This window comes from Strigops habroptila, chromosome 14 (assembly GCF_004027225.2).
Source record: "Strigops habroptila isolate Jane chromosome 14, bStrHab1.2.pri, whole genome shotgun sequence".
Taxonomy (NCBI): domain Eukaryota; kingdom Metazoa; phylum Chordata; class Aves; order Psittaciformes; family Psittacidae; genus Strigops; species Strigops habroptila.
The window spans coordinates 955,526-971,818 of NC_044290.2; the positions used below are offsets into that span (position 1 = coordinate 955,526).

A 16,293-nucleotide genomic window follows, 5' to 3' on the forward strand; every position below is an offset into this window, starting at 1 on the left:
TTTTTCTCCAGTCACTGACTTTCTATCTAAACCATACAGTTCTACTTTCCTATTTCATGTTTCCCAGCCAGCCTTCCAGCTGCAGCCTGCAGAAGGAATTGCCACAGTAGAAATTAAACCTCCCACCCTTCCTGCCAGCCCATGGCCATGCCCCCCAAACCTTCCGAGGATGGCAAGATTAAAAATGACATCTAACCATCATTCTTTGTTTCCTTAGAGCGCTTAAAAAAGGAGGAGAAGACCCGTCAGGAGTTAGAAAAAGCTAAAAGAAAACTTGATGGTGAAACAACAGACCTACAGGACCAAATAGCTGAGCTGCAAGCCCAGATTGAAGAGCTGAAGATTCAGCTGGCCAAGAAGGAGGAAGAGCTGCAGGCTGCTCTTGCTAGGTCAGAGTGCGACGGTGCTTAGGACTGCAGAAGTGTGGTAGAAACCTGCCTTCCCAGGCAGAGTTCCAGTTAATACATCCAGAACTGGGGGTATTAAAGCAGAAGCCAGTTCATGTTTGTACTAGAGCATTTCTAGACACCTGTGCTGTGTGTAGACATCGCAGAAAAACCCTAACTCAGTGTTTTATTGCATCCTTGGGCTGCAAAGCTGCCAAAAAGAGAAGTTTCACCAGGGTATGGTAGTGTTTGGGTTCTGGAAGCTGGTCTTGGTCTCCCAGAGTTCAGCTTTAGGAGGGAAAAACATGGAATTCTCAGTGAGCCTTCTTAATCGAGTGTGTTCAGTGACTGGGTGGGACAGACACTATCAAGATAATGCCTGCCAAGTCTGTCAGCATCAAGATGATCAAGGTTAGATGAGGCTTTGAGCAACCTGTCCTACCAGAAGGTGTCCTTGCTTGTGACAGGGGGTTGGAACTGGATGAGCTTTAAGGTCCCTTCCAACCCTGACCCCTCTGTGATGCTCTGGAGATCGGTGTGGTAGTCTTGTGGTCCTATGTTGGGATACAAGCTGAACACCTTTTGTATTTTTTGTGTAATGATCTCTAATTTTGTGGGAAGAGAAACTTTCACAGAAGGTGCCTTTTTGGGACGGTGTGTCGAGATCTGTAAAATTGGAATGTGTGTCTGGAAACTGGAAAGCTTGATTGTTCTGATAGTGCATCTGTATTACCTGGAGCACTGTGCTTGTTGGGATCTTGGCAATAACAGAAGTGGTTCTCTACTTAGGAAGTTTTAGAAGGTCTGTTTTATTCTAATGGAAAAGTTGAGGTATCATTTATGCACATAATTTACATAACGCCAGACTGTTGTGAGAATAGATTTGAAGCTCTCAGATACTGACTGTTGTGCCTCTGTTTAACAGAGGTGATGAAGAAGCAGTTCAGAAAAACAATGCACTGAAGGTGATAAGAGAGCTGCAGGCGCAGATCGCAGAGCTGCAGGAGGATCTGGAGTCGGAGAAGGCGTCACGCAACAAGGCAGAAAAGCAGAAAAGAGATTTAAGTGAAGAGCTGGAGGCTTTAAAAACTGAACTGGAAGATACGTTGGATACCACTGCAGCCCAGCAGGAGCTGAGGTAGGATCGTGTCTGTGTAAAAAGGCACCATTAACATTCACCTTTCATTCACAAAACACTAAAATGCTGATTTTGATAACCTGTGATGCTTCCTCTAGGACAAAGCGTGAGCAGGAGGTGGCTGAACTCAAGAAAGCAATTGAAGAGGAAACCAAAAACCATGAAGCACAGATCCAGGAAATCAGGCAGAGGCATGCTACTGCCCTGGAAGAGCTCTCTGAGCAACTTGAGCAGGCCAAAAGGGTGAGAAGAAAATGAAGTGTAGAAATACGCTTTTCTGCCTCGGGACTTCTTAGAAATACCATAAGTGTTGTGGTCCCTTCTGCTGAGATCTGCAGAGCTACGTTGTCCTCTCTACATGCATAACAATTGCAACTGAATCAAATACATCACACTGGTTTGAATGTATTGCAGCTATTTGGTAGACTTGGCATCTGTCTGAAGTGTTCATTAGAGTTGGAAATGGCACATGAGGAGATAAATCATGTAGCTCTTGTCTGGGAATTATCCAGCAGTCCACGTGCTTATTTGGTGAAAAGCAGTTCTCTGCACAGTTCATATGCTGTAGTAATGGTTTTATATAGGGGATACCTCACAAGCTTCCTTAGTATTTTAAACTAAGGGAGAAACAGTAATTAAAGCTGGTGGAAATCATAGTTTATTCACTTGAAGATCTGCATGTCTTCTGCTCCTTATTCATTAAGTATTTTCAGTAAGAGCATAAAAAGCTGGAAGGATAGCCTGCAATCTGAAGCATCAGTTCTGGTGATGTGGTAAGAGTGGTGCTTAATCATCCCTTGTGCCATTTATTACTTCTTTTCAAAAAAGGGTTTTGACAAATGTCAGTGCAATGGGGAAAAGTGCTTTGTTTGCACTTCCAGGCTGCCCTGCCTGCTAAAATCAGGGCAGCTGGAGTTGATATCTTGCCTTTTATTTGTGTGAGATGAGCCATGCTGATCTGTTAATGGGCACATTCCTTCCTACTTACAGCACTACTCAAACCAGTCATTTTACAGCACTGACATCCCAGTTCTTGTGGAATTCATAGAAGTGTCTTTTGCTCCTCACCATTACCTGTGATATCAGAGTGGAATAACTTGCATTAACTTAGTCTTTGGCTAACACACAGTGTTCCATGGCAGCATTTTAACACTCCCTGCTTACAACTTGCTGAGCACTTGTTTTAGCTTTAAACTTGACCTGGTTTGTTAGACTGAATAGTTTTTAGCAGAAAACTATTGATACATAACAGAGTTGAATTTCTTTTCTTTTGCTTTTCCCAGTTCAAAGCAAATCTTGAAAAAAACAAGCAAGGCCTAGAGTCTGACAACAAGGAGCTGGCCTGTGAAGTGAAGGTGCTGCAGCAGGTCAAGGCAGAGTCTGAGCACAAGAGGAAGAAGCTTGATGCTCAGGTCCAAGAGCTGACTGCTAAGGTCACCGAAGGCGAAAGATTGAGGGTGGAGCTGGCGGAGAAGGCTAACAAGCTGCAGGTAAGATGGGATGGAATCAGAGAATCCCAGCCTGGTTTGGGTTGGAAAGGACCTTAAAACTCCTCCAGTTCCAACACCCTGCCAGGGCCGGGACACCTTCCACTAGAGCAGGTTGCTCCAAGCCCCTGTGTCCAACCTGGCCTTGAACACTGCCAGGGATGGGGCAGCCACAGCTTCTCTGGGCACCCTGTGCCAGCGCCTCAGCACCCTCACAGGGAAGAGCTTCTTCCTTGTATGTAACCTGAATGTCCCGTTTCCCTTTGAACCCATTTTAAACTGCAGCAGTGCGTGCTTTAGGTAAATCAAGCTGAAGTACTTCAAAAAGGGAATGGCCCAGTTCTCTTTGGAGGAAGGTTTTGGGTAGTCTCACTGTATGTAAAAGTAGCATAGCCTAAAACAGTAGGAGTTGCCTCCTGGCTGTAACGTTTTCTCTTGCTTTGATGCTTTAAACCCAGCTGCTACCCTGATAATCCCTGAATCAATGCTCCCATAAAATATATGGTCTTATAATTAAAGATAGCATTTAGGTATGAGTGCAGATATTGGAATGATGTGCTCTGCCACACAGCATGCTTGACTGTTGTTATGTTATACCACTGGGGTTCAAGACTGACATCCAGCCTGAAGTTTCCAGCCCAACTAAAGTATTTTTAGCTTGTTGTGCCTCTCTGTTGGGATCTGTTGTTGTTTTCCCATACCTGGAATTCGCTGAGGTTTTGTGTTCTGCAGTTCCAGCTCCCAGTGGGACTGGGCTGTGTCCTGAGTCAGCTGCATGCTGCTAACGTTCAGGCTGCTTGCTTTGCAGAATGAGTTGGATAATGTCTCAAGCCTCCTGGAGGAAGCCGAGAAGAAAGGCATTAAGTTTGCCAAGGATGCGGCTAGTCTGGAATCTCAGCTTCAGGATACGCAGGTGCGTGTGCAGTGAAGCTTCAACTTTGCACTGAAGCTTTGTTCCTCTTTGAAATGTGAACTGCACAACAGAAAACATGTATTTTCATTCATGGTTTGGAAAGTCCCTTGGGTAGAAGCTGTATTTCCTATTGAAGTCTAGTGAAATGTGATGTATGATGATTGCTCAGCTACCTGTGGAGCCCATTTTTCATTATCTAAGATCCGCTATTTGATAGACTGTAGCCTTTCAGTTTCACTTTTATATCCTAGTTTCTGTGGGACAGAAGAATTAAGTCAAAAACCCCTTTCCAGTTGGAATATTAATGTAAATAAGATCCTTGGGGTATATGAATGGCATAAGGGACAATACCCTGTCTTTTACTGACAGCTGAAGTTCTTACAGCTTAAGTTCAGACTGCCAGGTTTTGGGTTTGAGTTAAATAATGCAGCTTTATGCATGTGTTCATCACTTAAATATACTGGGTTTTTTCCCTGTATAAAAATGCTAATGGTGACTACCTGAGTAATGTTAATAACAGTTGGAGAGGTCTGTGAGGAACAGGATGGAGGAGAGGCGGTGGTGGTTACACCTTTCATGAGTTTCCCTTATGACGGAAGTTTCCACTGTCAGATTACAGCTATCTTTAAACTGACCTTTAGATTTAAGCAATGCAACAACAGTTGGAAGCAGGCTGTCGCTGTAGGATTTGCTGCTATATGTTCATAGATTCACAGACTGGTTTGTGTTGGAAGGGAACTTAAAGTTCATCGAGTCCCATCCCCCTGCCACGGGCAGGGACACCTTCCACTAGAGCAGGTTGCTCCAAGCCCCTGTGTCCAACCTGGCCTTGAACACTGCCAGGGATGGGGCAGCCACAGCTTCTCTGGGAAAAGTCTGTGCCAGCACCTCAGCACCCTCACAGGGAAGAGCTTCTGCCTCAGAGCTCATCTCAATCTCCCCTCTGGCAGGTTAAAGCCATTCCCCTTGGCCTGTCCCTACAGGCCCTTGTCCAAAGCCCCTCTCCCAGGACATCCCAGTTCTTCCTAGGTGGTTTCAAATTCTTTCTCTTGTCTGAAAGAAGAGAAAGAAATTTTGAAGGTGACTTCTGTGCTTGTTGCTTTAAAGATAGAAAAGTATCATCCACTGACAGTGGTGTGGATTCCCTGATCAGAAATATGCTTTGTAAAGGCTTAAGTGTGCCCAAATCAAATGATCAGTGCGAACCCAAATTCCAGATGTCTTTCTAAGCATGTCCTTGTACAAAAATGCTGTGAGAGCAAGAATCACACCTGAAGCTCCATGGAGAGTTATGGGGGGTGGTCGCCCAAGGCTGCAGTTCACACGCTGTGAACCAGACTGACCTGGGAACGTGCATCTTTGTGTAACAGGAGCTGCTTCAGGAAGAAACCCGCCAGAAACTCAACCTGAGCAGTAGGATTAGGCAGCTAGAAGAGGAGAAGAACAACCTGCAGGAGCAGCAGGAAGAGGAGGAGGAAGCCAGAAAGAACTTGGAGAAGCAGATGCTCGCCTTGCAGTCACAGGTAAGCTGTTGTAAAAGGCAGGACTTCCCTAAGGCCCACACGTTTCTGGTGAGATGAATCAGGTCCCAAACCGCATGGAAAAATGTCATGTCATTTGCACACGTGTTAGACCAGATTTCAGACTAAAATGTCCTGTGGTCTTTCTCCATTGCACTAATGACCACTGCAGCTGAGTGCAGTGGGCAGGACTGTCCCCTGCTTAGCATCCTGCTTGCTCACAGGTTTTGTGTTACTGTAGCAGTAACATCTGCTTCTGGTTTTGCATTTTGGGCTTGATGCTTTTCTTCCCTTCTCATTATGCACTAAAGAACTTTATTTTCCTTTATTAAATTTCAGTTGGCTGATGCTAAGAAAAAGGTAGATGATGATTTGGGAACCATTGAAGGCTTGGAGGAAAATAAGAAGAAACTATTGAAGGACATGGAGTCCTTGAGCCAGCGCCTAGAGGAGAAGGCAATGGCTTATGACAAACTGGAAAAGACAAAGAATCGCCTGCAGCAGGAGCTGGATGACTTGATGGTGGATCTGGATCATCAGCGCCAGATTGTTTCTAACTTGGAGAAAAAGCAGAAGAAGTTTGATCAGGTAGTTGAGTTTCCTCATCTTGCTGCTTTCTGGGATTTTTAAATGGCATCTTCTTTACACTGTTACTGCATAAATGAGCCTTGTGTAAAGAAAGGTCTGGTGGTGTGGTCAGTGATAGAACTTCTTCGAGCAGCTTGGCTTTCTGAAGAGTCACTTGTCACAACTTCAGTGAGCTAAATGCCAGCTTTGAGTCTTGTTAGAGCAAGTAATTGATATGCTAAAAGAAAATTATATTGGAACAAAAACGTAGAGTATAAATAGACTATGAAAGGATGTGAAGACATGAAGATCAAAATGGTTTAGTCTTGATTAGTAGCTTGTTTTCCTCATCTCATCCCAGAGTAGCCGTGGCTGTTTTCTTACTAGCACTTTGATGAGAGACAGCTTCTGAAGGCCAGTTAAACTTAAAGCATTAACCACTTCATTGGCTGAAACACCTCAGGCAGGAAGTACCTGATTATACAATGTATGAGATGGATTTATTGTTTCTTATGTTCAGATGCTGGCAGAAGAAAAGAACATTTCTGCCAGATATGCAGAGGAAAGAGATCGTGCTGAAGCAGAAGCAAGGGAGAAGGAAACCAAAGCACTGTCTCTGGCTCGGGCTTTGGAAGAAGCCCTGGAAGCTAAGGAAGAATTTGAAAGACAGAACAAACAGTTGCGCACAGATATGGAAGATTTAATGAGCTCTAAAGATGATGTGGGCAAAAATGTAAGTGCGTTTCCTCACCCAGTTTTGTTATATACTACATAGGGAGTAACACAGGAAACCTCCCTGCCTGGAGGAGCAAACGTGACACTCAAATTGAACTTGTTGAAGCTGATTTATAACCCCAAATTCTGGAGGCATTAATGGGCAGAGTGAGGGGCTGGTCTTCATTAACATCAGGCCTCTTCAAAAGATGTAGAGAGGCGGTGAGCCCACGGGGCTCAGAATGGCTGGTGGCACCTGTGCTTGAGAGCTTGGCTCACTGCTGCTTTCTCTGTGTGACGCTGCACAGCTCAGCACTCCAGCCACAGACTGGTTTGGGTTGAAGGGACCTTAAAGCTCACCCAGTTCCAACCCCCTGCCACGGGCAGGGACACCTTCCACTAGAGCAGGTTGCTCCAAGCCCCTGTGCCCAACCTGGCCTTGAACACTGCCAGGGATGGGGCAGCCACAGCTTCTCTGGGCACCCTGTGCCAGCGCCTCAGCACCCTCACAGGGAAGAGCTTCTGCCTAAGAGCTCATCTCAATCTCCCCTCTGGCAGGTTAAAGCCATTTCCCTTGGCCTGTCCCTACAGGCCCTTTCTTGTTGCCCCTTTCAGGTATTGGAAGTTGCTCTAAGGTCTCCCCTTAAGGAGCCTTCTCTTCTCCATGCTGAACAAGAAATCTGCACAGTCATGTGCACAGATGTTTAGGTTCTCTGATAGAGACTTAGAGATGCTGCTCTGCCTGTTCTGATTCATTGCCCAATTCAGAGCATCACAAAAATGTAGTGTACTAAGGTCCTACGATGTCTTATTTTGCTGTTAATAATTGCTGATGTTGAGAGACCTGAAGGAGAGGGTCTGATTCATGCTTGTGGCTTAGGTCCATGAACTGGAGAAGTCAAAAAGAACTTTAGAGCAACAGGTTGAAGAGATGAGGACTCAACTTGAGGAACTGGAAGATGAACTGCAGGCCACAGAAGATGCTAAGCTTCGTTTGGAGGTGAACATGCAAGCTATGAAAGCCCAGTTTGAGAGAGATCTGCAAGCCAGAGATGAACAGAATGAAGAGAAAAAGAGGATGCTGGTCAAACAGGTATGACTGTTTTACTGTCCTTCACATTGGGAAGGGTGTGAGGATCTTTTGTCGAAGCTCTGTGGCTTCAGTGATAACTTGCTACCAGAAAAATAAGCCTTAAAGATCCTGATCTATAGAAATCCCAATTCTTCACAAACCCCAGAACAGGTCTTGTTGAGGAGGGGCCACTATCAGTGTTGGTGTTTGACACTGATGAGCCTCCAAAAGCACTCAGCATGCAAGCAGGGGTGTGGTTACTGCTGTGTGGCTGTATTTGAAGGACAGGGGTGGGTTACGTGGGCTTTCAAGCTCATCCTATTTGATCTGCAGGAACAAATCCACGGATGCCAGGATGGGCTGAAAGGCTGTAATAAAGTGAACAGTTTCCTAAATGCAAATTGTGGCAATGATTCCAGATTTGCCAGACTTGAGAATTCCAGTAACGCAAAGCAGATGAGGAGAGACTCAAGAAATATTAAAGTATTTCATGCTTGTAAGAGAAGCTGGTGCTAAATTAACATTAAGCTTTGAGGAGAAAACACCCAATATCTCTCTAAGGGAATGACTTCTTTTTTCTCTTGAGAAAATGAGGTGATTCTACTTCTTCTGTTCTCTTGGTGGTTCAGTCAGAATTAGCCCTCGAGTGATACCTGAATATGGATAGATGTGCTGGGCAAGATGCTGACCACTATGGAGCTGAACAGCTGAAATGGAAATGCTTCAGATGATGAGTTACTGCCTTTGGTTTCTTTTTTGTCAGTCCAGAGATCTCTGCTTCCAATTTATGGTTTCATTTTTGCCGTCTGCAGTGTCCTACCATGCAGCTTGCATTCTGCTGGCCTTTCCAATGGAGTAATGTCAGTTCTGCTCTGCCAGGGCCCTTTGGAGTCACCAGCCACTTTGTTAGGGGTCTGTGTTTGCTCCATTGAGCCTGTTCCATGCCTCTGTGTCGCAGGTACGAGAGCTGGAGGCCGAGCTGGAAGATGAGCGCAAGCAGAGGGCTCTGGCTGTGGCAGCCAAGAAGAAGATGGAGATGGATCTGAAAGACCTGGAAGGGCAGATAGAGGCTGCAAACAAGGCTCGGGATGAGGCAATCAAACAGCTACGTAAGCTCCAGGTAGGCACAGCTGATCCACAGAGCTGCTTTCTCTCCTGGTGGCTGGCTGTCAGGGCTGTTGCTTTTCATCACATACATTTTGTAGCTTGAAGGCAAAAGGGGTCTCAGACTCGACTGTGCTGACGTATGTCAGCCTGAACTTAGCACCTGCTCAAAACTCCTCTCATCCTACTCGTGGTAAGGGGTTAGGGTTGTCCCCAGCAGTCACCTTCATTTCAACACTTTGCCCAAGGTCCTGCTGAGTGCTGCTCTCTAGGCTGCATTGTTTAAATTGAAATTGCCTTTCTGCCCTGTCCTTGAGTCTTTGGCAATCCTGCTTCAAAGCCTCCCTCAGCCTGGGGCAGGGCTGGAGCTGAGCCCTCGCTGCAGAGGGAGCCTAGGTTAAAGCCAGACCTGCTGGTACCCAGAGGGGAAGTGTGAGTGTGTGCTTCAGGGGGTGCACAGTGACTGCCACAGGTGGGTGGCTGCTGCACTGAGAACACTTGTAATAAGTTTGGGTGGTTTTAGCTCATTTAAGTGATTTTTTTTATGTCAATCCAACAGCTTTACCTCGCCATCGGTTTCATGACAAATGTAGTTGAGCAGCTCTGTATTAGAGTTCTTTTCCTACAAGAAATACACCAGATAAATGAGGCGAAGTCTTATAATGTGATATCTCTGACAAGGAATTGGGTGATGGGAAGATGAGAAAATGAAGCTTTACTATTAAATAATAACTGAAAACGCATTGAAATGGAATGAAGCCACTTTGGGAGGACGGTCTTACCTCTTAATCGTACATTCACAGATGGTTTGGGTTGGAAGGGACCTTAAAGCTCATCCAGCTCCAATCCCTGCCACGGGCAGGGACACCTTCCACTAGAGCAGGTTGCTCCAAGCCCCTGTGTCCAACCTGGCCTTGAACACTGCCAGGGATGGGGCAGCCACAGCTTCTCTGGGCGCCCTCACAGGGGAGAAACCAAAAGGCCAAAACACTTCAGAGCTGCCAACAGATCTTGTGCTTGTCCTAATGCAATGTGGCTTTTTCCTTCCTGCCTTCCCAACTGCAGGCTCAAATGAAAGACTATCAGCGGGAGCTGGAAGAAGCCCGTGCATCCAGGGATGAGATCTTTGCACAATCCAAAGAGAGTGAAAAGAAGCTCAAAGGTCTTGAAGCAGAAATACTTCAGCTCCAAGAGGTGAGATTGAAATCCAAGAAATAGGTTTTTCTTGCTCGAGTGAGGTGAAGATCAGAGTAAAACCGGTAAAAAGCTGTCTGGTGAGTTGAACAGGGGAAGAGGAGCAGAACTGGGTGACCCCCTGCCCCAGGTCATTAGTGAACTTCTTACAGCTTTGTAGGCATCATTCTGGTAGTCTGGGCCCCATTCCTCTGCCTGGGGAGCTGGAAAGCTTGACCAGTGCTTGAGAGGTTTGAGACCTCACTAAAACTTGCAAGGTGTTCAGGAGTGTCTGCAGGGAGCACAGCACTGTGCCAGCACCAAACCTGAGTCGTGGAGATGTGAAAGCACTGAACGGCATCTCCAGTACCTCAGTGGAACACTTCAGTCTGTGGAGGTTTGTCACTGCCCTCTGGCATCTTCACCCCTTTCTCTTAGGGGCAGGGCTGCCTTAAATGTGCTCCATTGTTGGCAATTCATGTACGAGCTGTACATCTTGGCACATACCACCCATCTCCTGTCACCTCCTTGGCCTGCCACAGGGTCAAACATCAGCAGAATTGCCTGCTGTGAGAGCCAGCCTCTCTTGTCCTGGGGTAGCTGCAGCCCAAAGCTGGAAGCAGACACTCAGGTTTCACCACACTGACTGTTGGAGGCTTTATGGATAACCTGGACCCTGGAGCTTCTCCACCTCATTCTTTTGTGGACTTCAACCTTGCACTTGCAGTGCATTTAACTGTCCTCCTTAGCAAACACTTGGCTGTTTCTGCTATTTGATATGGTTTATAGTGTGAGATTCAGTGCTATTGATTCTATGGTGCTAAAGCTTTGATTTTCTACCCTCTGCTTTCATTCATGCCACGTGCTCTGTGATGAAGAACCTAAACAGTTTATTTCAGTTAGTGCCCACTTTACACTGAAAGTGTCTGTTCACATGTGACAGTGGTTTTCTCCTGCAGGTTAGGGCTTGAACGTTACTGATCTTCACAGATACTCGTCCTTAACTTTGTGCAAGGAACACTTCAGAGAGCAGAAGTAAACCCAATGTAGTCGTGGCAGTTACAGGGGGAAACATCAAAATGATGTGTCCTGCTTCTACAGCTGCTGCTTCTGCTTATCCATTAAAGGACCCCAGGGATATTACACTTCACAGCATCTCCCGGAAGCTAAATTGAGAAGTTTTGAGATTCCTAATGCTGTAATGAATCTTTTCCTGATCCTCCACAGGAATTTGCTGCCTCTGAAAGGGCCCGTCGCCATGCTGAGCAAGAAAGGGACGAGCTGGCTGATGAGATTGCAAACAGTGCTTCAGGAAAGTGAGTCAGCAAATGTATTAACCGTGCCTCCGAGGAACTTGGTGCACTCGAGGCACCAGCAGGTGCTTGCAGGTTCTGCATTGACCTGTCTTCATCATAACAATCCCTTGTTATGAAGAGCGTTGCTGACACAGGAGCTGCTCATGGCAGTTTGCAGTGCCTAAAGCAGCAGAAGCAAACTGGCCGGTGGCTTTGTATCAGATCCGAACATGTCTTGACCCAGATACTTCCTTTCTAGGTCAGTGCTGCTGGACGAGAAGCGCCGGCTGGAGGCTCGTATTGCCCAGTTGGAGGAAGAGCTCGAGGAAGAGCAGAGCAACATGGAGCTCCTCAACGAGCGCTTCCGAAAGACCACGCTGCAGGTGAAGCCCTCGGTGGCGGAGCTGTGGGAGCCGGGGGTGTCTGTGAACAGCACCGGCTGATGTTGTGTTGTTCTCCTGTGCAAGGTGGACACGCTCAATTCGGAGCTGGCCGGGGAGCGGAGCGCGGCCCAGAAGAGCGAGAACGCGCGGCAGCAGCTGGAGAGGCAGAACAAGGAGCTGAAAGCCAAGCTGCAGGAGCTGGAGGGCTCCGTCAAGTCCAAGTTCAAGGCAACAATTTCTACCCTAGAAGCCAAGATTGTGCAGCTCGAGGAGCAGCTCGAGCAGGAAGCCAAGTAAGGGGAAAATCTGTTTGCCTGAGTTCTGACAGTCGAGTGTCTGAAACCTCCGTGGCTGGATTCGTGTAGGGCTGAGGTGGGAGCCTGGAGCACAGGCACAGGGTTGGTTACCTGGAAACCTGCTGCTCAGGGCACACGCTGTAACAGGAGAGCTGGAAAGTGACTGGGGTTGCACAGGTCAGAATCAGTTTGCTCTGTAACTGGTACTGCTGGGTGACCCCCCTGAGCGGCCACTGGTGGTCGCAGGGGCCATGCGGTGCTGCAGAAGTTTCTCAAGACAAGATGAAACATCCTCTTGAGCCATCTGCTCTCTCTGGGTGAAGGAAGCCAGTGGGACAGCTCAGGGGTGACAGTTGAGATGAATCCTGTGCTCTGCAGTGAGCTCTTCCTCTCTGTCCTTGCCACCTTGAGCCTCCAAATACTGTTTTTCTTAGCTAGTTCCTCCCAGAATGTGAAGGGCTGTCACGTCATCTCCATGCTTTTTGTGCCTTTGGCTCTGTGGGAGCACCTTGTTGCTGTGAGCAGTAACTTTAAAGCTGCTCTGTTCAATCTCATTGTGAAGAAGCACTTTTGTATCCGTCTCTTCAGCCTGCAGACCACGCTCACACTGCTCCAGTGCTGAGTTCATGCTGCATCCCAGCTAAGTCAGTTCTGGTGGTGGTGGCAGGCGTGTTAAGGGGCCTCAAGCACCAGTTACATGAGGAGGCGAGAGCCCTGCAGGAAGGACAGTGCTGGTGCTCCTGGCTCTCAAGCACTGGGATGAATTCTGGCTTTTGACTATTGCAGGGAGAGAGCAGCTGCAAACAAACTGGTCCGTCGTACAGAGAAGAAACTGAAAGAAGTCTTCATGCAGGTGGAGGATGAGCGTCGACACGCAGACCAGTACAAGGAGCAGGTGGGTGGGAGGACTGGGCTTCTGAGGCCTGTTTCTCAGAAAAGGCAAATAAAAATAAACCCATCCTGGGAGCAGAAAGGGCTCAGTAAGAAGCGTTTTATGAAAGGTTCTAAGGAAACCTACTTTGATGATCACAGAATCCCAGACCGGTTTGGGTTGAAGGGACCCTAAAGCTCATCCAGCTCCAACCCCCTGCCACGGGCAGGGACACCTTCCACTAGAGCAGGTTGCTCCAAGCCCCTGTGTCCAACCTGGCCTTGAGCACTGCCAGGGATGGGGCAGCCACAGCTTCTCTGGGCACCCTGTGCCAGCGCCTCAGCACCCTCACAGGGAAGAACTTCTGCCTCAGAGCTCATCTCAATCTCCCCTCTGGCAGGTTAAAGCCATTCCCCTTGGCCTGTCCCTACTGGAGCAGTAGTTCCCAGCAGCCCAGACCTCCCCACGTGGGCCCTGTGTGACGGGCTGTTTGGCTCCTGTCTCCCAGATCCTGAAGCTCTGCAGTGTGCCCAGGAGCCTGTGGTAGGGCCCATTGCAGCCAGCGTGGCTGGGAGGGCACGTGCTGGTTCACTCCCAGTCATGGGCCGCAGATTCCGGTCTGATCCCGAGTCCGTGGGTTTGTGTTTCAGATGGAGAAGGCAAATGCCAGAATGAAGCAGCTCAAGCGCCAGCTGGAGGAGGCTGAGGAAGAGGCCACACGTGCAAACGCTTCCCGGCGTAAACTTCAGCGTGAGCTGGACGATGCCACAGAGGCCAACGAGGGCCTGAGCCGGGAGGTCAGCACCCTGAAGAACAGGCTACGGTAGGTGCTTTGTCCAGGCCCTCGGGTGCCCACAGACTCCGTGTCCTTGGGGAGCATCTGGTTGTTGAACAGCAACAGCAGAGCTCAGGATGGCAACAGGGAAACTGGAGCCTGCTGGGAGCTGCTGACCAAGCCCGGTGATGGGAACAAGGGAGCTGCCGGACCACAGGCATATTCCTGACGGCTCCTGTGCTGGAGCTCTTCAGGGCTCACAATGGCAGGTTCCCTGGGGTTGGCAGTTCAATCCAGCCCTAGATAAACACGACAGAGGAGATGGCTCAGCTGTGCTTTGCCAGAGGTTGGTTCCCATTCCTATTGTCCTGAGCCACACTGGTGGGAGCATTTCAGCATCTTTGGGATCGAGGTCTGTATCGGGTACAGATGGGAGGCGGCAGCGGGGAGGCTGCTGCTGAACAAAACCCACCTCCGGAGGCAGAGCACTGCACAACGAGCAGCTGGTGGTCACTGAGAGCACCTGCTCTGTGCCGTGCTTGGGCCGGGCTTGGTGCTCGCATGCAGAAAACACTTGAAGCTACTCAGTCCTTGCACAATTGAGGTGATGGTAGAACCAAAGCAGGAGGGTTGGGAGTGTGTTGGAGCACAGTGCGAGCCCTTGGGCAGAGGGAGGTTTCAGGGGCTGGCGCAGGGCCCGTCGGCGCTCACCGGGTGCTGCCTGTTTGCAGGAGGGGGGGGCCCATCACCTTCTCCTCGAGCCGATCCGGGCGGCGGCAGCTCCACATCGAAGGGGCCTCTCTGGAGCTCTCGGATGACGACGCGGAGAGCAAAGGCAGCGACGTGAACGAGGCGCAGGCGGCCCCGGCCGAGTAGAGCCCGTCCCTGGGCATGCAGAGACCTTCCCGCAGCGGGCACAGGAGCGCGAGGACTCTCCTGAGCACTAGGGCTGCCACACGGCCCTCAACCTGCCTTACGGAACGCCGGCATGCTACTACAAGGTTACGTATCGTAGGTCAACTATGTCTTAAGGCTCTCCAGCCTCACCATACTGTACCCTGCTTCAGATATAGGTACAACTGCTTTTTTATATATAGCAAACGAAACGGGATCGTCTCTGTTCAGTGCATCTATTTTCCGGATACTCATTGTAAAGCCATTTTATAAAGCATCATGTGAAGGATGAAACTCTTTTTTGTTTTTTAATCAACACAGAAACTTCATTCCCGGCGGGTGGGTGGTTGGGACAGACGCGGTGTCACGACGATGCATGCTTTGTACAGACAACATCCCTCCCCTCCTCCTGTGCTCGGGCAGCCCTTGGGCACGCTGAGCCTGTTGGATCGTTGAAGACCAAACCTCACCCGTATCTTTCTTTTTCTCCTAATTGTTGTGATCAGTCGCACACAATCAGCGTGAACTGTGAAAAGGCCTCGGGAAGCGTTAGGGGAAGCGTAGGGATGAACGAGTAGTGTCCAGTTGTACCCTGCAGTGTCATTGGGAAGTGTTCTCGGCACTCCCCCGTTCGCGCTCGCGCAGCACAGGCCGGGGGGGCAGCGCGCACAGCCCCGCGCTCGGCACGGCCCTGGCCGCGGGGCAGCTCACACAGTGCGAACACCAGGAACGCCCGGGGCCGGCGCGGGCACAGCTAATTTATTAACTTATGGCCCCGAGAGCGGGCCCGGGCCCGAGCGGCTGCTGCGGGGCCGCGGGTGCTGCCACCTGCAGGTAACATGCCAGTGGATGTGAATCCTCTTTTGTTGTTGTTGTTTTATTTCTTGTTTTGAGCAGTATTACAGCGGTAGTTTAGCGTTCTTTTGTTTAAATAGCTGGAAACTGACATTACAGAAAGTGCCTTAGACACTACAGTACTAAGACAATGTTACATATATAATTTGCCTCTATAACAATGATTTAATGTATTAATTTTGACTGTGCTTCATATCATGTACCTCTCTAGTCCAAGTGGTATTATGGATATTAGTGACAATGAATCAGTGTTAACTAGGAACCTTCCTCTGCCACATGCTCAAACGACGTGGATTTCCTTTTTGGTTAAAAGCTTTAACATCCGTCGCAAAGGTTTTGTTGTGTGTGTTTGGATATTTTTAATCAAACTGGCTGTTGACCACCAGGCATCTGACTGCAAATATCTTGTTTTCTTGTATACCCATATTTCTAGACAATGATTTTTGTAAGACAATAAATTTATTCATTATAGATGCGGCCGCCTGCTCTGTTTACTTACCGGAAGAGCTCTCTCCTGAGGCTGGCATAGACCTTAATAAATGAGAATATGACTGGAAGCTGCTTTTCCCTTCTTCCTCTTTTGTTTTCCTCTTGTTTTGACCTCCATACAGGATAGCGGAGCCGGGAGGGGGTGTGTGGCTGGGGCACACAAGCGCTGACCCCTGCTGCGGGCCCAGGGCACGGGCACAGCCCCGGCTCCTGCCTCGGGCAGGGTCGAGTCTCGTTCCCCAGCACTTGAAGGCCGCACTGGAGTCCCGGGGGGGGCAGGCTCGGGGCAGGAGGGAGCCGGGGGGGCTGAGGCTGCGGCCTGGCCCCCGGGGCTGCAGGAGGGGAGGGGGCAGAGGAGATG

At 48.9% G+C, this 16,293-nt stretch overlaps 1 protein-coding gene across 2 annotated transcripts in view; it reads left to right on the plus strand.

Moving 5' to 3' along the window:
• MYH10 (myosin heavy chain 10) overlaps positions 1-16,000 on the plus strand; it is a 94,850-nt gene extending 78,850 nt beyond the window's left edge. For both annotated transcript variants that reach the window (XM_030505751.1, XM_030505750.1), the window contains 17 exons: positions 218-389; positions 1,312-1,524; positions 1,623-1,767; positions 2,808-3,014; positions 3,820-3,924; positions 5,295-5,447; positions 5,784-6,032; positions 6,532-6,744; positions 7,606-7,818; positions 8,756-8,917; positions 9,967-10,095; positions 11,302-11,390; positions 11,629-11,752; positions 11,837-12,045; positions 12,835-12,943; positions 13,570-13,742; positions 14,426-16,000. In XM_030505751.1, the coding sequence (XP_030361611.1) occupies positions 218-389; positions 1,312-1,524; positions 1,623-1,767; positions 2,808-3,014; positions 3,820-3,924; positions 5,295-5,447; positions 5,784-6,032; positions 6,532-6,744; positions 7,606-7,818; positions 8,756-8,917; positions 9,967-10,095; positions 11,302-11,390; positions 11,629-11,752; positions 11,837-12,045; positions 12,835-12,943; positions 13,570-13,742; positions 14,426-14,570 (2,810 nt within the window). In that variant the 3' untranslated portion in view covers positions 14,571-16,000. The remainder of the gene's footprint in view (positions 1-217; positions 390-1,311; positions 1,525-1,622; positions 1,768-2,807; positions 3,015-3,819; positions 3,925-5,294; positions 5,448-5,783; positions 6,033-6,531; positions 6,745-7,605; positions 7,819-8,755; positions 8,918-9,966; positions 10,096-11,301; positions 11,391-11,628; positions 11,753-11,836; positions 12,046-12,834; positions 12,944-13,569; positions 13,743-14,425) is intronic.
• The last annotated feature ends 293 nt before the right edge of the window (positions 16,001-16,293 follow it).